At 40.5% G+C, this 15,740-nt stretch overlaps 1 protein-coding gene across 15 annotated transcripts in view; it reads left to right on the top strand.

The window, feature by feature from the left end:
• ZNF536 (zinc finger protein 536) overlaps positions 1 to 15,740 on the top strand; it is a 343,653-nt gene that overhangs the window by 146,274 nt on the left and 181,639 nt on the right. For 14 of the 15 annotated variants that reach the window (XM_074551140.1, XM_074551135.1, XM_014269198.3 and 11 more), the window contains one exon: positions 11,434 to 13,605. In XM_074551140.1, coding sequence (XP_074407241.1) covers positions 11,436 to 13,605 — 2,170 coding nt within the window. In that variant the 5' untranslated portion in view covers positions 11,434 to 11,435. Of the gene's footprint in view, positions 1 to 4,813; positions 4,953 to 11,433; positions 13,606 to 15,740 lie in introns of all 15 variants that reach the window. The other variant, XM_074551138.1, reaches the window with a different exon arrangement.

Raw genomic sequence — 15,740 nt, 5'->3', positions numbered from 1 at the left:
AGCAGTCCCTGTTAGTCCGTGGTCCTTCTGATAACAACTGTAGCTGCTCTCAGTTCACTGTGGGCTGGAGGCTCCTGGGATGCTGTCAGTCACTCAAAGGAGTTTGGTCAGAGCTGTTTGTGGCCAGAGCTGGCTGCTAAGGATGTATTACAGTCAGCAGAGTCCATCTCCCACCTGACTTTGCAACCGTAATTGAACTTGCCAGGGTCTGTCATCCTGGGATTGCATTTATCAGACTTTCTTTGTCAGCTTTGTTACCACTCACCTATCACCATGAGAGGCTGTCTTTTCAGCCAAGGGCCTGCACTGTTGCAATTAACATCAAAATTATTTCAAGGATTTTTATCCTGCAGGTAACTTTAGAATGTTATTATATTTTTACAGTATTCCTTCTCCCCTCCTTCATCTATCTGCCATGTGTCTGCCAGGTGTTCAGTGCCTTTCTGTTAATGATCAAAGATACTGTGCCCACATGAAACAGGGGTGCCTGAGCAGCAGTTGGTGCCCAGCTTGTTGGGTCCTGAGGGCAAAGGGAGGAGATTCTCTGTTCCCTTCAGGGGCTGCACAAAAGGTCCCATCTTTGCAAAGCCAAGAGCACTGCAAAGATGGGACCTTTTCTTGTGGTCGCTGGTGTGACACCATTGTTATTCCCTTGGCTTAACTGCAAAACTGTGACAACTGTTTGGTACCACCATTCAGAGGAAAAGGCAGAATAATCTCACTGCAACAGGTAGAGAGGACTTTAAATCAGCTGGGAAAATACAGGGAAGTACCCCAGGTCAGTTACTTTTGGTATAGATGTTCCTGTTTGGGGTTGTCTTCCTCCCTCTGAAAGAGCAGTGTGGTGTATTTCTTTTTGCTCCTCTAAAAGGACATAGGATAAAGAGCTTGTTTTCTGGAAATTCCTCAGGGTGGGTGTCTGAGCAGCACAGAGACTGCTAACCACACCCTGGTAAGCCCGAGCCACTTCTATCAGTGGGAAAGCAGCTCAGGAGGTCCAAGCTGGCCTTAGAGTTCCCAGCTCTGCTCTTGTGCTCATGACAGTAATCAATTGGTAAAGTTAAATGGCAGAAGCAGTGGGGTATCAGTAAGAATATGGGCAGAACAGAACACCAATGCAATAAAGGGGATTTGTGTTTTCTTCTGCTTCATTTTACTTGGTATTAATTAGGTACATTTTTTCATGCCTTAGTCTGTGTGATATTTCCTCATCTATCTTTTCCACTTAATTCTTTAACGAGTTTTTTCTTTCTGCTTTTTGGGAGACCAAAAACACAAGGGGTATTCTGTGAATTGTTTGCTCTATTTTCCAGCATTACCCTGCTTCTAGTGTCCCTGCCTATTTCAACTGCATCTTTTACTCCATCTCATTTCACTCAAACTTTAAGGCTTTCTCAGCTTTATTCTTTGTTTCCTTTTTCCCCCTGGAAATTAGTATTAAACTAATATGATGAGTAATAACTCATGAAAGCCACTTGTATCTAAGAATCACTACGACCATCTAAATTTTGTGTGGTATTTTTTGTCACCAAGTCTATGTGTTATAGGGAGAAGAAGAATAAATCAGTTGGATTGAGGGAAGAAAGAAGATAGAATTTGGAGATAGAAAGTATTAATGGCCAAGAATCTCTGTTATTAAAAAACAAAACAAAAAATCTAGCATTTTAAACAAATAAAAAAAATTATGCTGACAGGTTTGCCATGAGTTAAAAAACTCTGTCTATTCAGCAGTCAATTATGTTTGATAAAGGAAAGCTATCTGGCATACTGGACTAAGCAATGGGAGTCAAGAGTTCTGGATGCTGTCCCTGGCTTCTTTACAGAGGATGAGCCATCTATTTAAGTCAAGATACATGGCAAGCTTTTTCCTAAATGAGATATGGAAATGATCAGTTTGGGATACTTATTTCTACTGTGCTGAAATTCTGAAAACCTTGGTCTCTTCATGCTCTTTGGGAGCACAGAAATTGGGCAAGTTGCTTCTGAATTTCTACCTGTTTCCCCTTCCATTGTATTAAGATGTTGGATATTTCTGTACCCAGCAAAGAACCATTTATCAAAGGTGTTCCTCTCCTCTCTGATTGAATTGATCACAGTGTGCTTTGGGGTCCCATGTGCTGGAGGCCTTTAGGGAATGCTGGGGCAGGAGCTGCTGGGGGGAAATGAGGAGCTCTTTCCACATCTGTAGTGTGGCCCTTTATGCCTTTCATGGGGGTGATTTTTTTTTTTTAATATAGTTTTTTTCCTAAATATACTGACCTTGAAGAATGCAGCAATTGATCTTTTCATTCTCTCTATATTTCTTCCTCTCTTTTGTTCCTCATTTAGAATTCTTGGGAGTAAAATAAATGCAGTTGTATTATATATGTACTTTAGGGGTATGTATTATCACATATGTTCTCTTTTATGTGCAACAGGTTAAACAAGATTTAATATATTAATCTTTCCTTTTTCTTAAAACATTCTCTTAGGCACGTAGTTTCTGTCTTGATGTCATCACAGGTAGCCCATATGCTTAGTGATGCATTGTTTTGTCTACAGTCTAACTCAATAGCATGCAATTTGGAGCATCCTTAATTATCCTACAAACCATTTTGTGATAATGAAACCAAATATGGTGTAGACTTGGCTGACATCTCTGTGATATTACTTGGCATACCAAATATTTCTGTTTCAAATATAAATTGGTTACTGCTTCTTCAAAATATGCATTCTATTAATTAAATCTATACTTGAGACATCATCCCCCCACCTCCCAAGCTGTTATAAGTATTCTCTCTCTCCTTGTTCTGTATGCAGATAGGGTTGGTATAGGCTCTCTAATTTGACAAAAAATAGGCTAACCTTGGGGTCTTTCAGTCCTACAACCACAGCTGAGTGTGCAGAGTCTTTCCATATAACTAGGTCTTTTGTTCCACTAGAGCAAATGACTTAATTTGTTAGAGAGCTTTTTTTTTTAAAAAGGTTTAACTGTAACAGTCTTTACCTAATAGACCTGGGATTGCAGGGAGGTGATTAATGTGAATTAAAGGATCTCTGTGACACAGGACTAAAGGACAAAATTACGGTGCTGTTGTTGTTGGCAATCCCACCCGTGCAATTTAATTCCTCCCTAAAACGGATTCTCAACATTTTGCATAAAGTTAAAGGAGAAGTCTAACTGGACCACATACTTTTCAAAAGTCTCTCTATTCAGGGATGTTCTGTTTATGCATTTTCCCGGGCAATGAGTGTCTTTGTCCCTTGAAATCCATCTATTTATTGCAGTGACACCTACTGCTGAGAGAGCTGATCCGCAGCAGGCTCGGATCCTGTTAAACTTGGCCAACAAGCACTTTGTGACTCAACCAGCAGATGTTTCTGTGGCTCAGGTCAAAGGCAACTTATGGACTCGGGTTTTTTTGCTTTGCTCCTAGCATTAAGTGCCAGTAAAGTCAGCACTAGGTACAGACAGCTGACCTGACCAGTAGCAGGAGGAGCTGAACCAGGCCCCTGAGGATCTGCAAAGACCAAAGCATTAGTCTGTTGAGCCACTGTGCTGGCTACAGTCCAGCAGTTTCAGACAACTGACTATCTGATTGCATGCCTGGGTTTTAGTAATGATTTCACATACTTATTTGATGATTTGTATCCAAGCTTATGCTTCTGACAGGTGCCCTTGCAAACAAAATCTCGCTGGGCTATCACATATGAATATTTCACAGTCAATCATACTTTGATCTCTGGGACATATGTGCATTTGACATTATATTTAGCTGTGCACAAAATCTAAGTCTAAGCCTTTGTGAAATGAAAAAAAAAATCATCAACCCATCATTACAGTTTTGGATTTAAGTAGTTTCAAACTGTGCTTTGAGTTCTGCGGTCTTAACTCTTCTTTATTGATCTCTTTGTAATTGGTTCAGGGGGCCTGATCCTCCTGTCCTCTCCCAGCTGAAATGCTTGGCCTTTTATTTGGAACTTTCCTGTGTGAGGAATGCAGGATTAATAGGGTCAACATTATGTATCTTTTAATGTTATATAATGGGTTAGAGCGTTGCAGACTTCCAGAGCAGTGCAGTGTCCTCAGATGAGAATAGGAGATTCAGAGGCCTTTCCATGCTGTAAAAATGACAAAAAATGAAATAATAAATATGCTTTGTAGAGTCTTCCAGGCATTTTATTATTTTATTTGTACTCTGTGATGGTAAAGTGGTTCATTAAAAGCTTAATTTTAAGGTTTCTTCAATCTGATGTGGATGCCAGTTAGATTAATTAAAGTGAATGATCAGATAGGAGCTACAGGAAATTGATCAAATTGGAGAGGGTTTAATCAGTTGTATACATTCCAAATTACATGAAAATAACAAATTTACTTTAAAAAATGCTGTTTCTAAAGTAACAGAAGCTTTAGTTTAATGAAGCATTTCACAAATAAGGCTCCAATATGAATTTTGGTATCACTCTTTTCTTTACTTTTGCCATCAAAAGATCACTAGGAAAAAAAAAAGTAAAATGAGAATCAATGTTTATAAGCTAAGAAATAATGATCCCAGATGCAACCAGTGCCTGGAAAAAAAATCTTTTTTTTTTTTTTATTTTTTAATCTACTGAACTTTCAGTAGCAATTATTTATCCTTCTCTTCTTTGGATCTGACTTCTTAAGTATATGCAAGTGAAATAGAATAAATAAGGAGGAAAACAGATTTTGCTAAGTCACATGCAAAGTAGCAATAAATCAAACAGCTTGTCTGCATTCTTCTAATCTTTCTATTCTAATCTGTGAGTGAGATTTATAAATGACCTCTCCTCTCCTCTGTGCTCATCTTCCTAGATTGTGATCACAAATGGTTCAGAGTCCTCCACTCCATGGGTGCTACCAACCAAAGGCTGCTCTGGTGATTTATCTTCCACTGATCACTTATCAGTCCCAAAGGCTGTGCTAACTAGAAAGTACCCTGCAGATGTAACAGGTATTTTAGAAAGCAACTCTCTTCCCAGCCCAGAGCAAAGGCAGTACAGCCTCAGCAAACCATTTTCTGTCTGCTAATGACTTTTGAAACTTCAAAATCCCTCTGCTAACCCTTCTTTAAGACATAAAAACTGTTGTGGAATGAGTTGGCTCTGTTGTTACTAAAGGAGTACTTTGTTTTGGAATCAATAAGCAGCTTGTTTAAATATCAGCACTACAAAGCAGCCACAGTTTTGTCAAATGCCTTCCCGGCTGCCCCCTGCGTGGTGCCGGCGCTGGAGGATGGGTGATGGAGTGGGGCTGTGGGATGGAGCCTCCTGGGATGTGGGATGGGGCAGCTCTGGAGCCTCCTGGGGTGTGGGATGGGGCTGCCACAGAACCTCCTGGGATGTGGGATGGGGCAGCCCTGGAACCTCCCGAGATGTGGGATGGGGCAGCTCTGGAGCCTCCTGGAGCTGCGGATGAGGCAGCCCTGCTCCCCCAGAGCTCTGGGCAGGCTGTGCTCTGCTCCTGCTCCAAACCAGCTCTCTCCAACAGGAGCTGCGAGTTACACGTGCTCTGCAATGCCCACAAAGCCTAAATGTGCTAATGTCACTAGTGGTGATAGCCAATTACCAAGCTGGCCTTAATAATGTTTAAATAAAAACAAATAGATAGGGCACATTACCTGTAGGCCAACTTTCTTTTTTTAAAGACATCCTGTTATACTCCAGAAACCATATATTTTCCTGATATAATTATATTATACCCCAAGGAACAGGACACCTACTTAACAAAAACTCCTATGAAGTTGATGCAATTACTCTATTTTACATAAGTAAAATGAGAATAGAATCTGGCCTAATGTTTATTTCATTTTATCAGACTGGATAATGCTGTCCTGGTGGCATTAAATACAGCTGATCTCTTCCCTCCCCTTCCGTGCACACATGTTTTTGTTAAAATCCAACTATTTACATCTATGTCTCTTAGTATTGCCTACAAATCAGTCAAAGAAGAGTAGGTCATTTATCCTGCCCTACTGTTTATATATTAATCATCTGGCAAATAAACTGCTCAGTATCCTACCCACCTCAGTAATATTTGTGATGTAATTTGTTTGGATGCCCAAATGTCACCAGCGTTGATTGTAAGAGATGAAAAAAATGTACTTGCTCAGCACACCAAGCTCTGGGCTAAAATGTAAGCATGAAATCTCTGGTTTATTTTTGTAATAATGTTTACAGCTGTTTAATGACCCTGAAAGGGTTCAGTAGTCTGGTGTTCTGTATTTCTTAACAGGAGTGTATTATGCTTATAACAGCTTTAGTTCAACTGTTTCTGCTGCAACAATAAGAACAATATTTAATAAAAATTCAATATATATTCTGATCTCAGCAATACCTGTTTACGGGTTGCTAAGAACTGAAGCAGTCTTTCTAGAATTTGCCAGTGGACCACAAGATAATGTAGATGTATGTGAATTTTTCTAGCTGGAAAGATAAATACCAGGTCTATATTCTGAAAGCATAAGTAACAGTGTGTGTAGCTCTAACTGCTCAGAGGATCAGGGCCAGAGCGAGCTTGTCGTTTAAACACGTGAGCTTGTAAAGCATTACTTTGCTTACTGAACTGTAAATCTTTTAACTAACCTAATCTAAGCCATAATAACAGCACAACAGTGGCTTTAAAATGACTGTTTTCTCTACAGAGGGGAGAGCTTCAGTGTGTGTGTGTGTCCAGCAGGAATGAACAGGTGTAAATAAGAGCTGAATTTGGTCCATCTGTTTGCAAAGATAACAGGTGTGTGTCTGCACATATGTGTCTGTATACAGATATTCATGTGCCTGCATATGTTTACATGTGTGCCCAGGCATAGATTTATCTTTAAATTCTCCCATCCTGCTTGCCATATTTTTTTTTTCTCTGTTTCCAGCAAGAGGAAGCTCAGCTTCTCGTATTACATTAATGTAGTTGTGATGACAGGCATTTCTGGTGTCATAATTGGTTTTAAATTCCAGTAATCCATTTCAAATAGTTAAATAAAATCTGTGTGTTCAATTGAAATGGCTAAAGCCAGAACTTTTGCTATTGATATCACAGGAAATAGTCTTGAGGGCAAAAATGTGAGCGAAATCAAAATAACTATTAGTATCATCAAAGGGACTTGAATGTCTCACTGTACCTTTATGTAGGAGATGAGAGAGAGTATTTTATAATATCTGTATCCCACAGTGAGTTTCATAAGCTGAGCTCCTCCTCAGAGGAACAGGATCCTGCCCGCTGGGCACAGTTTGTGGCCAGATGGCCTTGGACGGTCGGTGTGCTGCCTCCCAGGGGTGCTGCTGCCCTGCCCAGCGCAGAGTGAGCCCAGCTGGGTGTAGCCTGTGAATGCAGCGGGGCTGGTTTGGTGCTTTTTGGCCACAGCAACTCACCTGGGCAAGAGCTGAGGGTTTCTTTGGGTTGGAAAGGGCAGCCCGTGACTGCTGATCCAAACGTGCTCTGGTGCGATGCCGTGTCTTGAGGGACACTGTCTTCACCCAACATTTGAGATAATTAAAGGTCAGAAATTTACTAAATAAACTCCAGCAAATATATTTTGAATTCTTTAACAATCTCAAATTTGATTTGTAGTTCATTTTGTAAACATTTGTTAACTACAGAGAACACTGTGCTTCGTTCCCAGCACAAGAGATGGCAAAACATTCTGTGCCTTCCTTATATGAGAGATCAGGATCATGAAAATAATGTGATAGACTATATATTTAACAACTGAAAGCTAGAGGTTTTCCCTATCATGGAGCATCAAAGTAGCACTTATTAATGGACTTTTCCAGATTTTTTATTTTTGTATACCTTGACACCGAGGTGGGTACCATGAACTGCAGGGGCCTCAGTGGGGAATGAAAGCCCCTTGCTCCACCTGGGGTAACCCTCTCTGGCCACAGATCTAGACAGGGATGATGGATAAAGAGGGAGAGAATGAAATTGCTAATTCTTTTTGGTTTTTTTAGAGAAATTAGGAAAATTAGATTGAGTTATCTAATTCATAGTGGAATGATGGATGAGGCTGTGTTTTGTTTCTGTCTTGCATGTGGATACAAGATGAGATTTTGGTAGGTTTTGCTGTGAGAGGGCTAAGGGATACCAGGAGTGGTTTCTGTGAAAGCTGAACAGTAGCAAGGTCGCTGTGTTCAGAAAAGCTGTAACTGGGCATGGCAGGGGAGAAATTTCACAGGGCAGTACTTTCAGTGCCATGGTTATGCTTTGCAATGAAACCAGGTTGGAGTGAGGAACAGAGGAGACAATTCAGAGCCAGAGGGAGGAGCAGGCCTGCAAGAAGCAGGGGCAGATGAGGGGGAAATGCAGTTTAAGTGAAGAATACATCTTGAGATGGTGGTGGCTGGATCCCAGGAACTGCACGGCTGATCAGAGTGGGTGGCATTCAGAGCTGGTTGTTGCTCACTAAGCAGAGGCTTTGCTGACCTTTCTGCATATTTAATAAAAAATGTAAAACATTTGCCATGCCAAAAGACCCATGTGGGGGAGTTAGGCTCCCCCGACTTAATCCAAAATTATTAGTCTTTAAATGAGAAATTATGGATTTGGTATTCCTCTAAACGATTTTTTTTGCTTGTTCTCTCAATATTCTACATTAAATATTTCTGTATGATTTTGGAAGACAGAAAATAGCAAAAAGGAAAAATTGGAAAACTTGCCATGTTCCAGCTACAGCTGCTGTTACTTTATTAAAGTTATATTTGAAAAAGAAGCACAGAATAACGAAAAACTCAACCACAACTCCCCTCCCCAATCCAAATAACCATACATTTGAACTGATGCTTAGGGTTAAACATCAGAATTAATAAATTCCACTGGGATCTGTCAGCATTTCCAAACTTCGATAGAGCATAAAATGCTAAAATTAACTACCCAAACCTCTCTGAGCATGTAAAAGCACCAGGTCCTATTGAGATCAACTAAAAAAAAAAAAAATTTAGACTGTAGTTTTGAAGCTGTTATAGAATAATGACAATTCACAAAGACCTTTCTAAACATTCTTCAGTGTTTGCGTGTGTCAGCACATGCTATGCATTTCTGGAATTGTCACATTCTTGTTTGCCAGCATGCCTTGTTTAAGCATGGGGGGGAGAAATAACACTCCTGGGTATGTGAAATCCAGAGAAATAGTAGATTCAGGTTGTGTTGTTATTTGTGAGAGTATTTGTTATTTTTTTAAGAAGCACATAGGCAGATATTCAAAATCTCGGTTAACTTCAGGCAATGGCAGACCTAAGGACCACAGGTATTCAGTTGTTTAATTAGTCCTTTTGAACATGAATTTGGTTTGTTCCAAAAGTTAAGAAAACTTTCAAAAATTAAAAAAAAAAAAGTGGTTTGTGTGTACCCACATTTTGAATGGTTGTGGTCTGCTGCACAGAAAACTTGAAAGGAAATTAAGAATTTTCCTTGTTTGCTACATGGCCTTGGGTGAACACCTGGCTTAATTATGTTCTCCTACTCTCTACTTTTGGAAAACAGGCACTGCAAGCTAAATTTAAGTGGATTTCTTTTATAGACTTAACTTCTTTATATTTTTATGAATAACAACATTGACAGCAGGCAAATAATGGGCCCCAATATGTGACCCAAATCAGACTGTTGAATTTTGAAAAAGATCTGTTATGTATATGGGCAAAATTAGGTGGCTCTAGTTCTTTTTTAATACACGTGAATACAACTCTTTCCTGTACTTACAAGATCTGCATTGTGTCACAACCTCAGTCATCCTGCCAGGAGCAAAGAGGTCTCCCCTCAAAGACCTCCCATACTTTGTTTTTAGGCCCTGATCCTGCAAATACTTAATCATGTGTGGAACTTTGCTTTCAAGAGTCACCCTTTGAAGTCTACTGGACTGCTCCCACGAGCACAATTACATGCATTTTAAGTGTGTGCCAGATCTGGACCTTGAATTGTCTATCAAGTGGCCACTGTGTAGCTGTGTGAGGAGTGGAGTCCACCCAGGGTATGCCTGGAGCCTTTGTGGAAGACACAGGGAAAAAATGCTTTTGGCTAAAGCCAAAGAGAGGGGTGACCAAATTAAATTTTTAAGAACCTATAGAATTCAGTGGTTTTGAGAGTGAATAAAGTGTCAAATCATGCCACTGAACAACAAAAATCTTAATTGTAGTCTAATATAATCTTATAGCATCATATAGTTTATGAATTAGTTATGAGAAACTTTATATTTTTAACAGAATTTTATGGATGCATTATATCTGTATAGAGTAGAGAAGTGGCAAGGATGGATTATTGTGGACAATTATGCAGACCAGAACAGAGCACTTGTGTTTAACAAACAGCTCTGAATTCTAATTTCCTGCAATATACATAGTGTAGCTACAATTTGTAGTCATTACTGTGTATTAGGAAAGTTATTAGAATTCTTAAACTTGTTGAGGCTTTCCACAACACCTTTCCCAGATTTTAATTGGTTTTATCTAGTTCCATAAGAGAGCTCTTTAAAACAAATCAAAGTGTCTTAAATCACATGTATCACCCATCGAAAGACTTCCAGAGATATTCCTTCTGTAATCTGGCAAGTTTTCCTAGTAACAGAAATCTGAAGGTTCTCAATGATGAATTGAAAGACTTGGCAGAAGATAATTTGTGCCTTTTGATGGGCTCAGTTTCAAAATGACAAAATAACAATGTTTTGTAACAGAAGGGTTAAATCTTAATCTCAGAGGTTTACAAAGCTGCTAGTCGCAGTCTCCTTAAAATTTAATATACCTCGTTAATGCTTACTTGCAAACACTGAAGGATTTTTATGATTATAATCATGTGTTACAGCACCTAGTACTGTTTCTAAGCAGCATACTAATCAGCTTAATGAGATATTACTGCACTTTTTGTTGACTAAAGCAAAATCCCTTTTATTGTTCTAAAGCTTGTCCTTTATTTTTTCCCAAAACATTATCTTGTTTTATTGTACACCAGTAAATATCATACCATCGATTTTTTGTCAAATCATAAAACTATCTTTCTCATTGTAGAATGTGTAATATATTGAATATGGTTAATGGAACTGAAAGTTACAAATGGATTTCTATTTTGGGGTTTTTTTGCTGGCTTTTTAAATGAAAATGGGAGAGATGCATAAGATTTCTTTTTTTATAGATTTAGAAATGCAGACAGGTGCAGTTTCACAAGAAGGACAAGGGAGGTGGTAAATGCCTTTGCCCCTTCTGTAATAATTAGATTTTGAAATTGTTGCATATTTTAAAATAGTAATGAATAGTTCTTGGTACACATGCAGAATGAATACATGTATGATCAAAATTGTCTAGCACAGTTGGCACTTAATACACTTTTAATTGTTTTTACACTAATTCCTTTGCATTATTATGAGTAGGTAAAACATAAAATGCAAATTGTACGGCAGTGATTCAATGCTTGTAGCTCTTTCACAGTCTGAATCTAAAATATCTTCTGATTTTCAGAGATGGAGGAAGCTAGTTTGTGCCTTGGTGTTTCTTCAGCTGTGCCAGAAGCTGACGCCCATCTCAACAGCACCATACTCAATGGGCAATATTCAATGAGTCAGAAGCTGCACCAGATCACTTCCCAGCTCAGCCATGCCTTCCCAGAGCTCCAGAACAGGCAGAATCCCGAGGAGAAGGCGTCAGTGCCACTAGAAGACAAAAGTCACATGTCCATAGCAAACCAGCCCATCAGCAGCCAGATGGCCCTGCTGGCGAACCAGCTCAACAGAGAGGTGGACACCAGCCTGAACGGGCGTGTGGATCTGCAGCAGTTCCTCAATGGGCAGAACCTGGGGATCATGTCTCAGATGAGCGACATCGAGGATGACGCCAGGAAGAACAGGAAGTACCCGTGCCCCCTGTGCGGGAAACGCTTCCGCTTCAACAGCATCCTCTCGCTGCACATGAGAACCCACACCGGAGAGAAACCCTTCAAGTGCCCCTACTGTGACCACAGGGCTGCTCAGAAAGGCAACCTGAAGATACACCTGCGTACTCACAAGCTTGGGAACCTTGGCAAAGGTCGTGGAAGGGTCCGAGAAGAGAACAGACTTTTGCATGAGCTGGAGGAGAGAGCGATTCTTCGGGACAAGCAGATGAAGAGCAGCCTCCTGCAGCCACGGCCCGATGTGAAAGCGCAGCAGCACACCCAGCCCATGCCGCTCGCAAACTGCAACTTGTCTGTGCCACCTAATCACAACACACCTGACATTTCAAACCCTGTTCCCTCTCCAAAGCCAGCCAGCGTCCAGGAAGAGGTTGTCGCTCAGACAGCCGGGTTCAGATGCACGTTTTGCAAAGGCAAGTTTAAGAAGCGAGAAGAGCTGGACAGGCACATAAGGATCCTACACAAGCCTTACAAGTGCACTCTGTGTGACTTTGCTGCCTCGCAGGAGGAGGAGCTCATCAGCCACGTGGAGAAGGCTCACATAACTGCAGAGTCAGCACAGGGCCAGGGCTCCAATGGGAATGGGGAGCAATCCACCAATGAGTTTCGCTGTGAGGTGTGTGGCCAAGTGTTTAGCCAAGCCTGGTTCCTAAAAGGCCACATGAGAAAGCACAAGGATTCCTTTGAACACTGCTGTCAGATCTGCGGGAGGCGATTCAAAGAGCCTTGGTTTCTTAAAAACCACATGAAAGTTCACCTGAATAAGTTATCGGTAAAGAACAAATCTCCTAATGATCCTGAAGTACCTGTCTCCATCAGCAGCATGTCCCAGGAAGCTCATGCAAACTTGTATTCAAGATATCTGTCATGTTTGCAGAGTGGCTTTCTTCCCCCTGACAAGGCGAGGTTGAGCGAACAAAATCAGATCTACAACAAAGGAGACATGCCCATGAAAGAGAAGGAAGTCTTGGGCAAGCTCCTTTCCCCCATTTCTGGCATTGGCCACGGCATTGCCGAGGGGGATAAACATTCTTTATTGGGCTGTCTCAATCTGGTGCCTCCTCTGAAATCCAGCTGTATAGAAAGGTTACAAGCTGCCGCCAAAGCAGCAGAGATGGATCCAGTAAATAGCTATCAGGCCTGGCAGCTTATGGCAAGGGGAATGGCCATGGAACATGGCTTTTTGTCTAAAGAGCAGCAGATACAGCGCAGCCACGAAGACACTTTGGCAAATGCTGGAGTTATGTTTGATAAGGAGAAGCGGGAGTATGTGTTAGTAGGAGCAGATGGCTCTAAGCAGAAAATGCCTGCTGATTTGGTTCACAGCACTAAAATGGGCAATCAGAGAGACTTGCCAAGCAAACTAGACCCTTTAGAAGGCAGTAGAGATTTTTTGTCACATGGTATGAACCAGGGACTCGATTACAACTTACAAAGTCATGGAAACATAAAAGAAAAGCCAACTGAATGCCCGGACTGCGGCAGGGTTTTTAGAACATACCACCAAGTGGTCGTTCACTCCAGGGTCCACAAAAGAGACAGGAAAGGAGAAGATGAAATAATTCAAGGTAGTCTCGATGAGCGGCGTGGGTCTGGAAGTGATCAAGAGTCTCAGTCTGTCAGCAGGTCGACAACACCAGGGTCCTCTAACATTACTGAAGAAAGTGGAGTAGGTGGGGGTCTCTCGCAGACAGGGAGTGCTCAGGAGGACAGCCCTCATCCTTCCTCACCCTCCTCTTCAGGTATGATAACTTCTTCTTCCCTCTCTGCACTGAAGGCTTCATAGCTCTATTTGGAATCATGGCAGTTAAGTAGCTTATGCATTCTCTTGTCAGGTTGTTTCCTACAGTCCACAGGGATGTGCTGTTATTTGCCAGAACATCTGTGTTTGGGTTCCTGCAATGCCTTTGAGGTTAATTCTCTGCTCACCCTTTTCCCCTGCAAGGGCAGCAGGTTTCCCAGCCTTTCAGCTGACTCCTTCCCACCCTGCAGGGTCTGAGCAGCCACCAATGGCTGTGCCTCTGCCAGGGCCTCTCCCTCCAGGTTTTGGAAGGTGGTTTTCTCCTCTTCTTCTATTCATGGTGTCTCTCTTGCACATCCTGCCCTGTTCTCCCTGTAAAAGGGTGAGGAAGGATGCCTTCCCTGAGCTGTAGTTAATAAACTGCATGTTGGCTCCCCTCTCTGATTGCCTCCTTCTGACAGCCATGTCAGTTCCTTAGCTATGTCCTTGTACCTGGCCACTGGACTGATTAAAAAGAGATTCAGAAATACAAATTACTAACCTTTTTAAAATCTTCTAACTTATGTGCAGATTTTAACTTGTATGAAGCCTTCTGCTTAATTCACACCCGTTTGAAAGTACAAGAAAAAACAGAAGTCAGACTGAAACATTTTAATTGTATTATATGTCATATTAACTTGCTGTGTATAAAATAGCAAAGCAGATAATATTTCATTGGAGATCTCTATAAAATATTGAGCTTCCTGGTACAATTTTTAAAGTTACTAGCCTATGACTGCTGAAATAAAATCTCCAAGTAATAACAGGTAAGATTTCTGGTCTCATGTATATTTCCAAAGTCACTTACTAATGGATAGTAAATTGAAAGTTATATCTTCAGCCCTTTATAAAGAAAGCACCTCACTAATACTGTAATCATTCTGCAAGCCTAACAACAGAGGAAATCATGCCATAACAAATACTCTGTTACTAATGGCAACATTGATTTCTGCAATCAGCCATTAAGTCTAGAAAATGAAAGACAGTTTGAGGTACCTTAAGGCATTACATTGCCCACTGTTAAAGAGCTGGTAGCAGGCTGTTGAGGGTAATTCTTTTTAGCTTTTTTTCCCCCAGTTTCGATAAATATTTTAGTATTGGAGGCAATTCACTGTTACAGTTATTAAGTATATGCCAGTTTACTTTTGTTGTTCTTGTCATGCTCCAGTATACTCTACTTCTGAGGCCAAATTAATATAAAAATAGTGTTAGTTTGCTGGCTTATTGCAAACCAGTAAAGAAATTGTTAAGACACATAAATCTGCACTCCACATTCCACAGATTCCTATAGTACTTAATGCTGTTGTTTAAACACCCATGAAACACAGTCTACCCTTAGAGTCATAGCCTTGTTTGCAATTTATTACTGGGGAGACACATTAGAAAATTCTATGTAAGAACAAGGCTAACAGGCAAGAGCTAATTTCATACTATATATAGTTGTTGAGATTTTTTTAAGAGGATTGGAAATATGTCAGGATGAAGAAGATTATTTTTTGTGACTTTCACTTTAAAAAATCCTACACATTGTTGGGGGAGGGAGAATACTCTTTATTAAAAAATTGTCACTTCTGTTTTGCAATGCCATAGAGCAATTAGAAAGAAAAGATCCTGAAATTTTTCAAATTCTGTCTGAAGCCTTTCAGGGCTGTCAGGAAAAGTTTTGAAAAACAGAGCCCCAGTGTCTTCTGAGTGAGGTTGAACTGATAGAGATTGAAGAGGATTTGAAACAATGCATGTGAAAGTTGCTGTGTTTTGAGTGCCCTGAAAACTTTAATTCTAAGCGTTCTGGTTCGTTAAATGTATTATTGTGGGAAGTTTTTCCTGTCCTCAGAGGCAAAAAGCCCTGCAGTGTTGTTCTCTCTGTGACCACTAATTTAAAATTATTTTTAACTTGAACTACCATTTATTTGAAATGTTGTTTTTTTTTTTTTTTTCACACCTGATGCATTTATATCAAAGCATGTGAAAATGAAAGCAAAATATGTGTGGCAACAGTTGCTGGAAGCATGTTTGTTTTTACTGAAGAAAATAAGACCTTTTATTTTGATATCTGATTGTCTCCTATAGTTACTAGTAAATGTAAGTGGGCTCTCA

The sequence above is a fragment of the Zonotrichia albicollis genome, chromosome 13 (assembly GCF_047830755.1).
Source record: "Zonotrichia albicollis isolate bZonAlb1 chromosome 13, bZonAlb1.hap1, whole genome shotgun sequence".
Taxonomy (NCBI): domain Eukaryota; kingdom Metazoa; phylum Chordata; class Aves; order Passeriformes; family Passerellidae; genus Zonotrichia; species Zonotrichia albicollis.
This window is presented reverse-complemented; position numbering and strand designations above follow the sequence as displayed.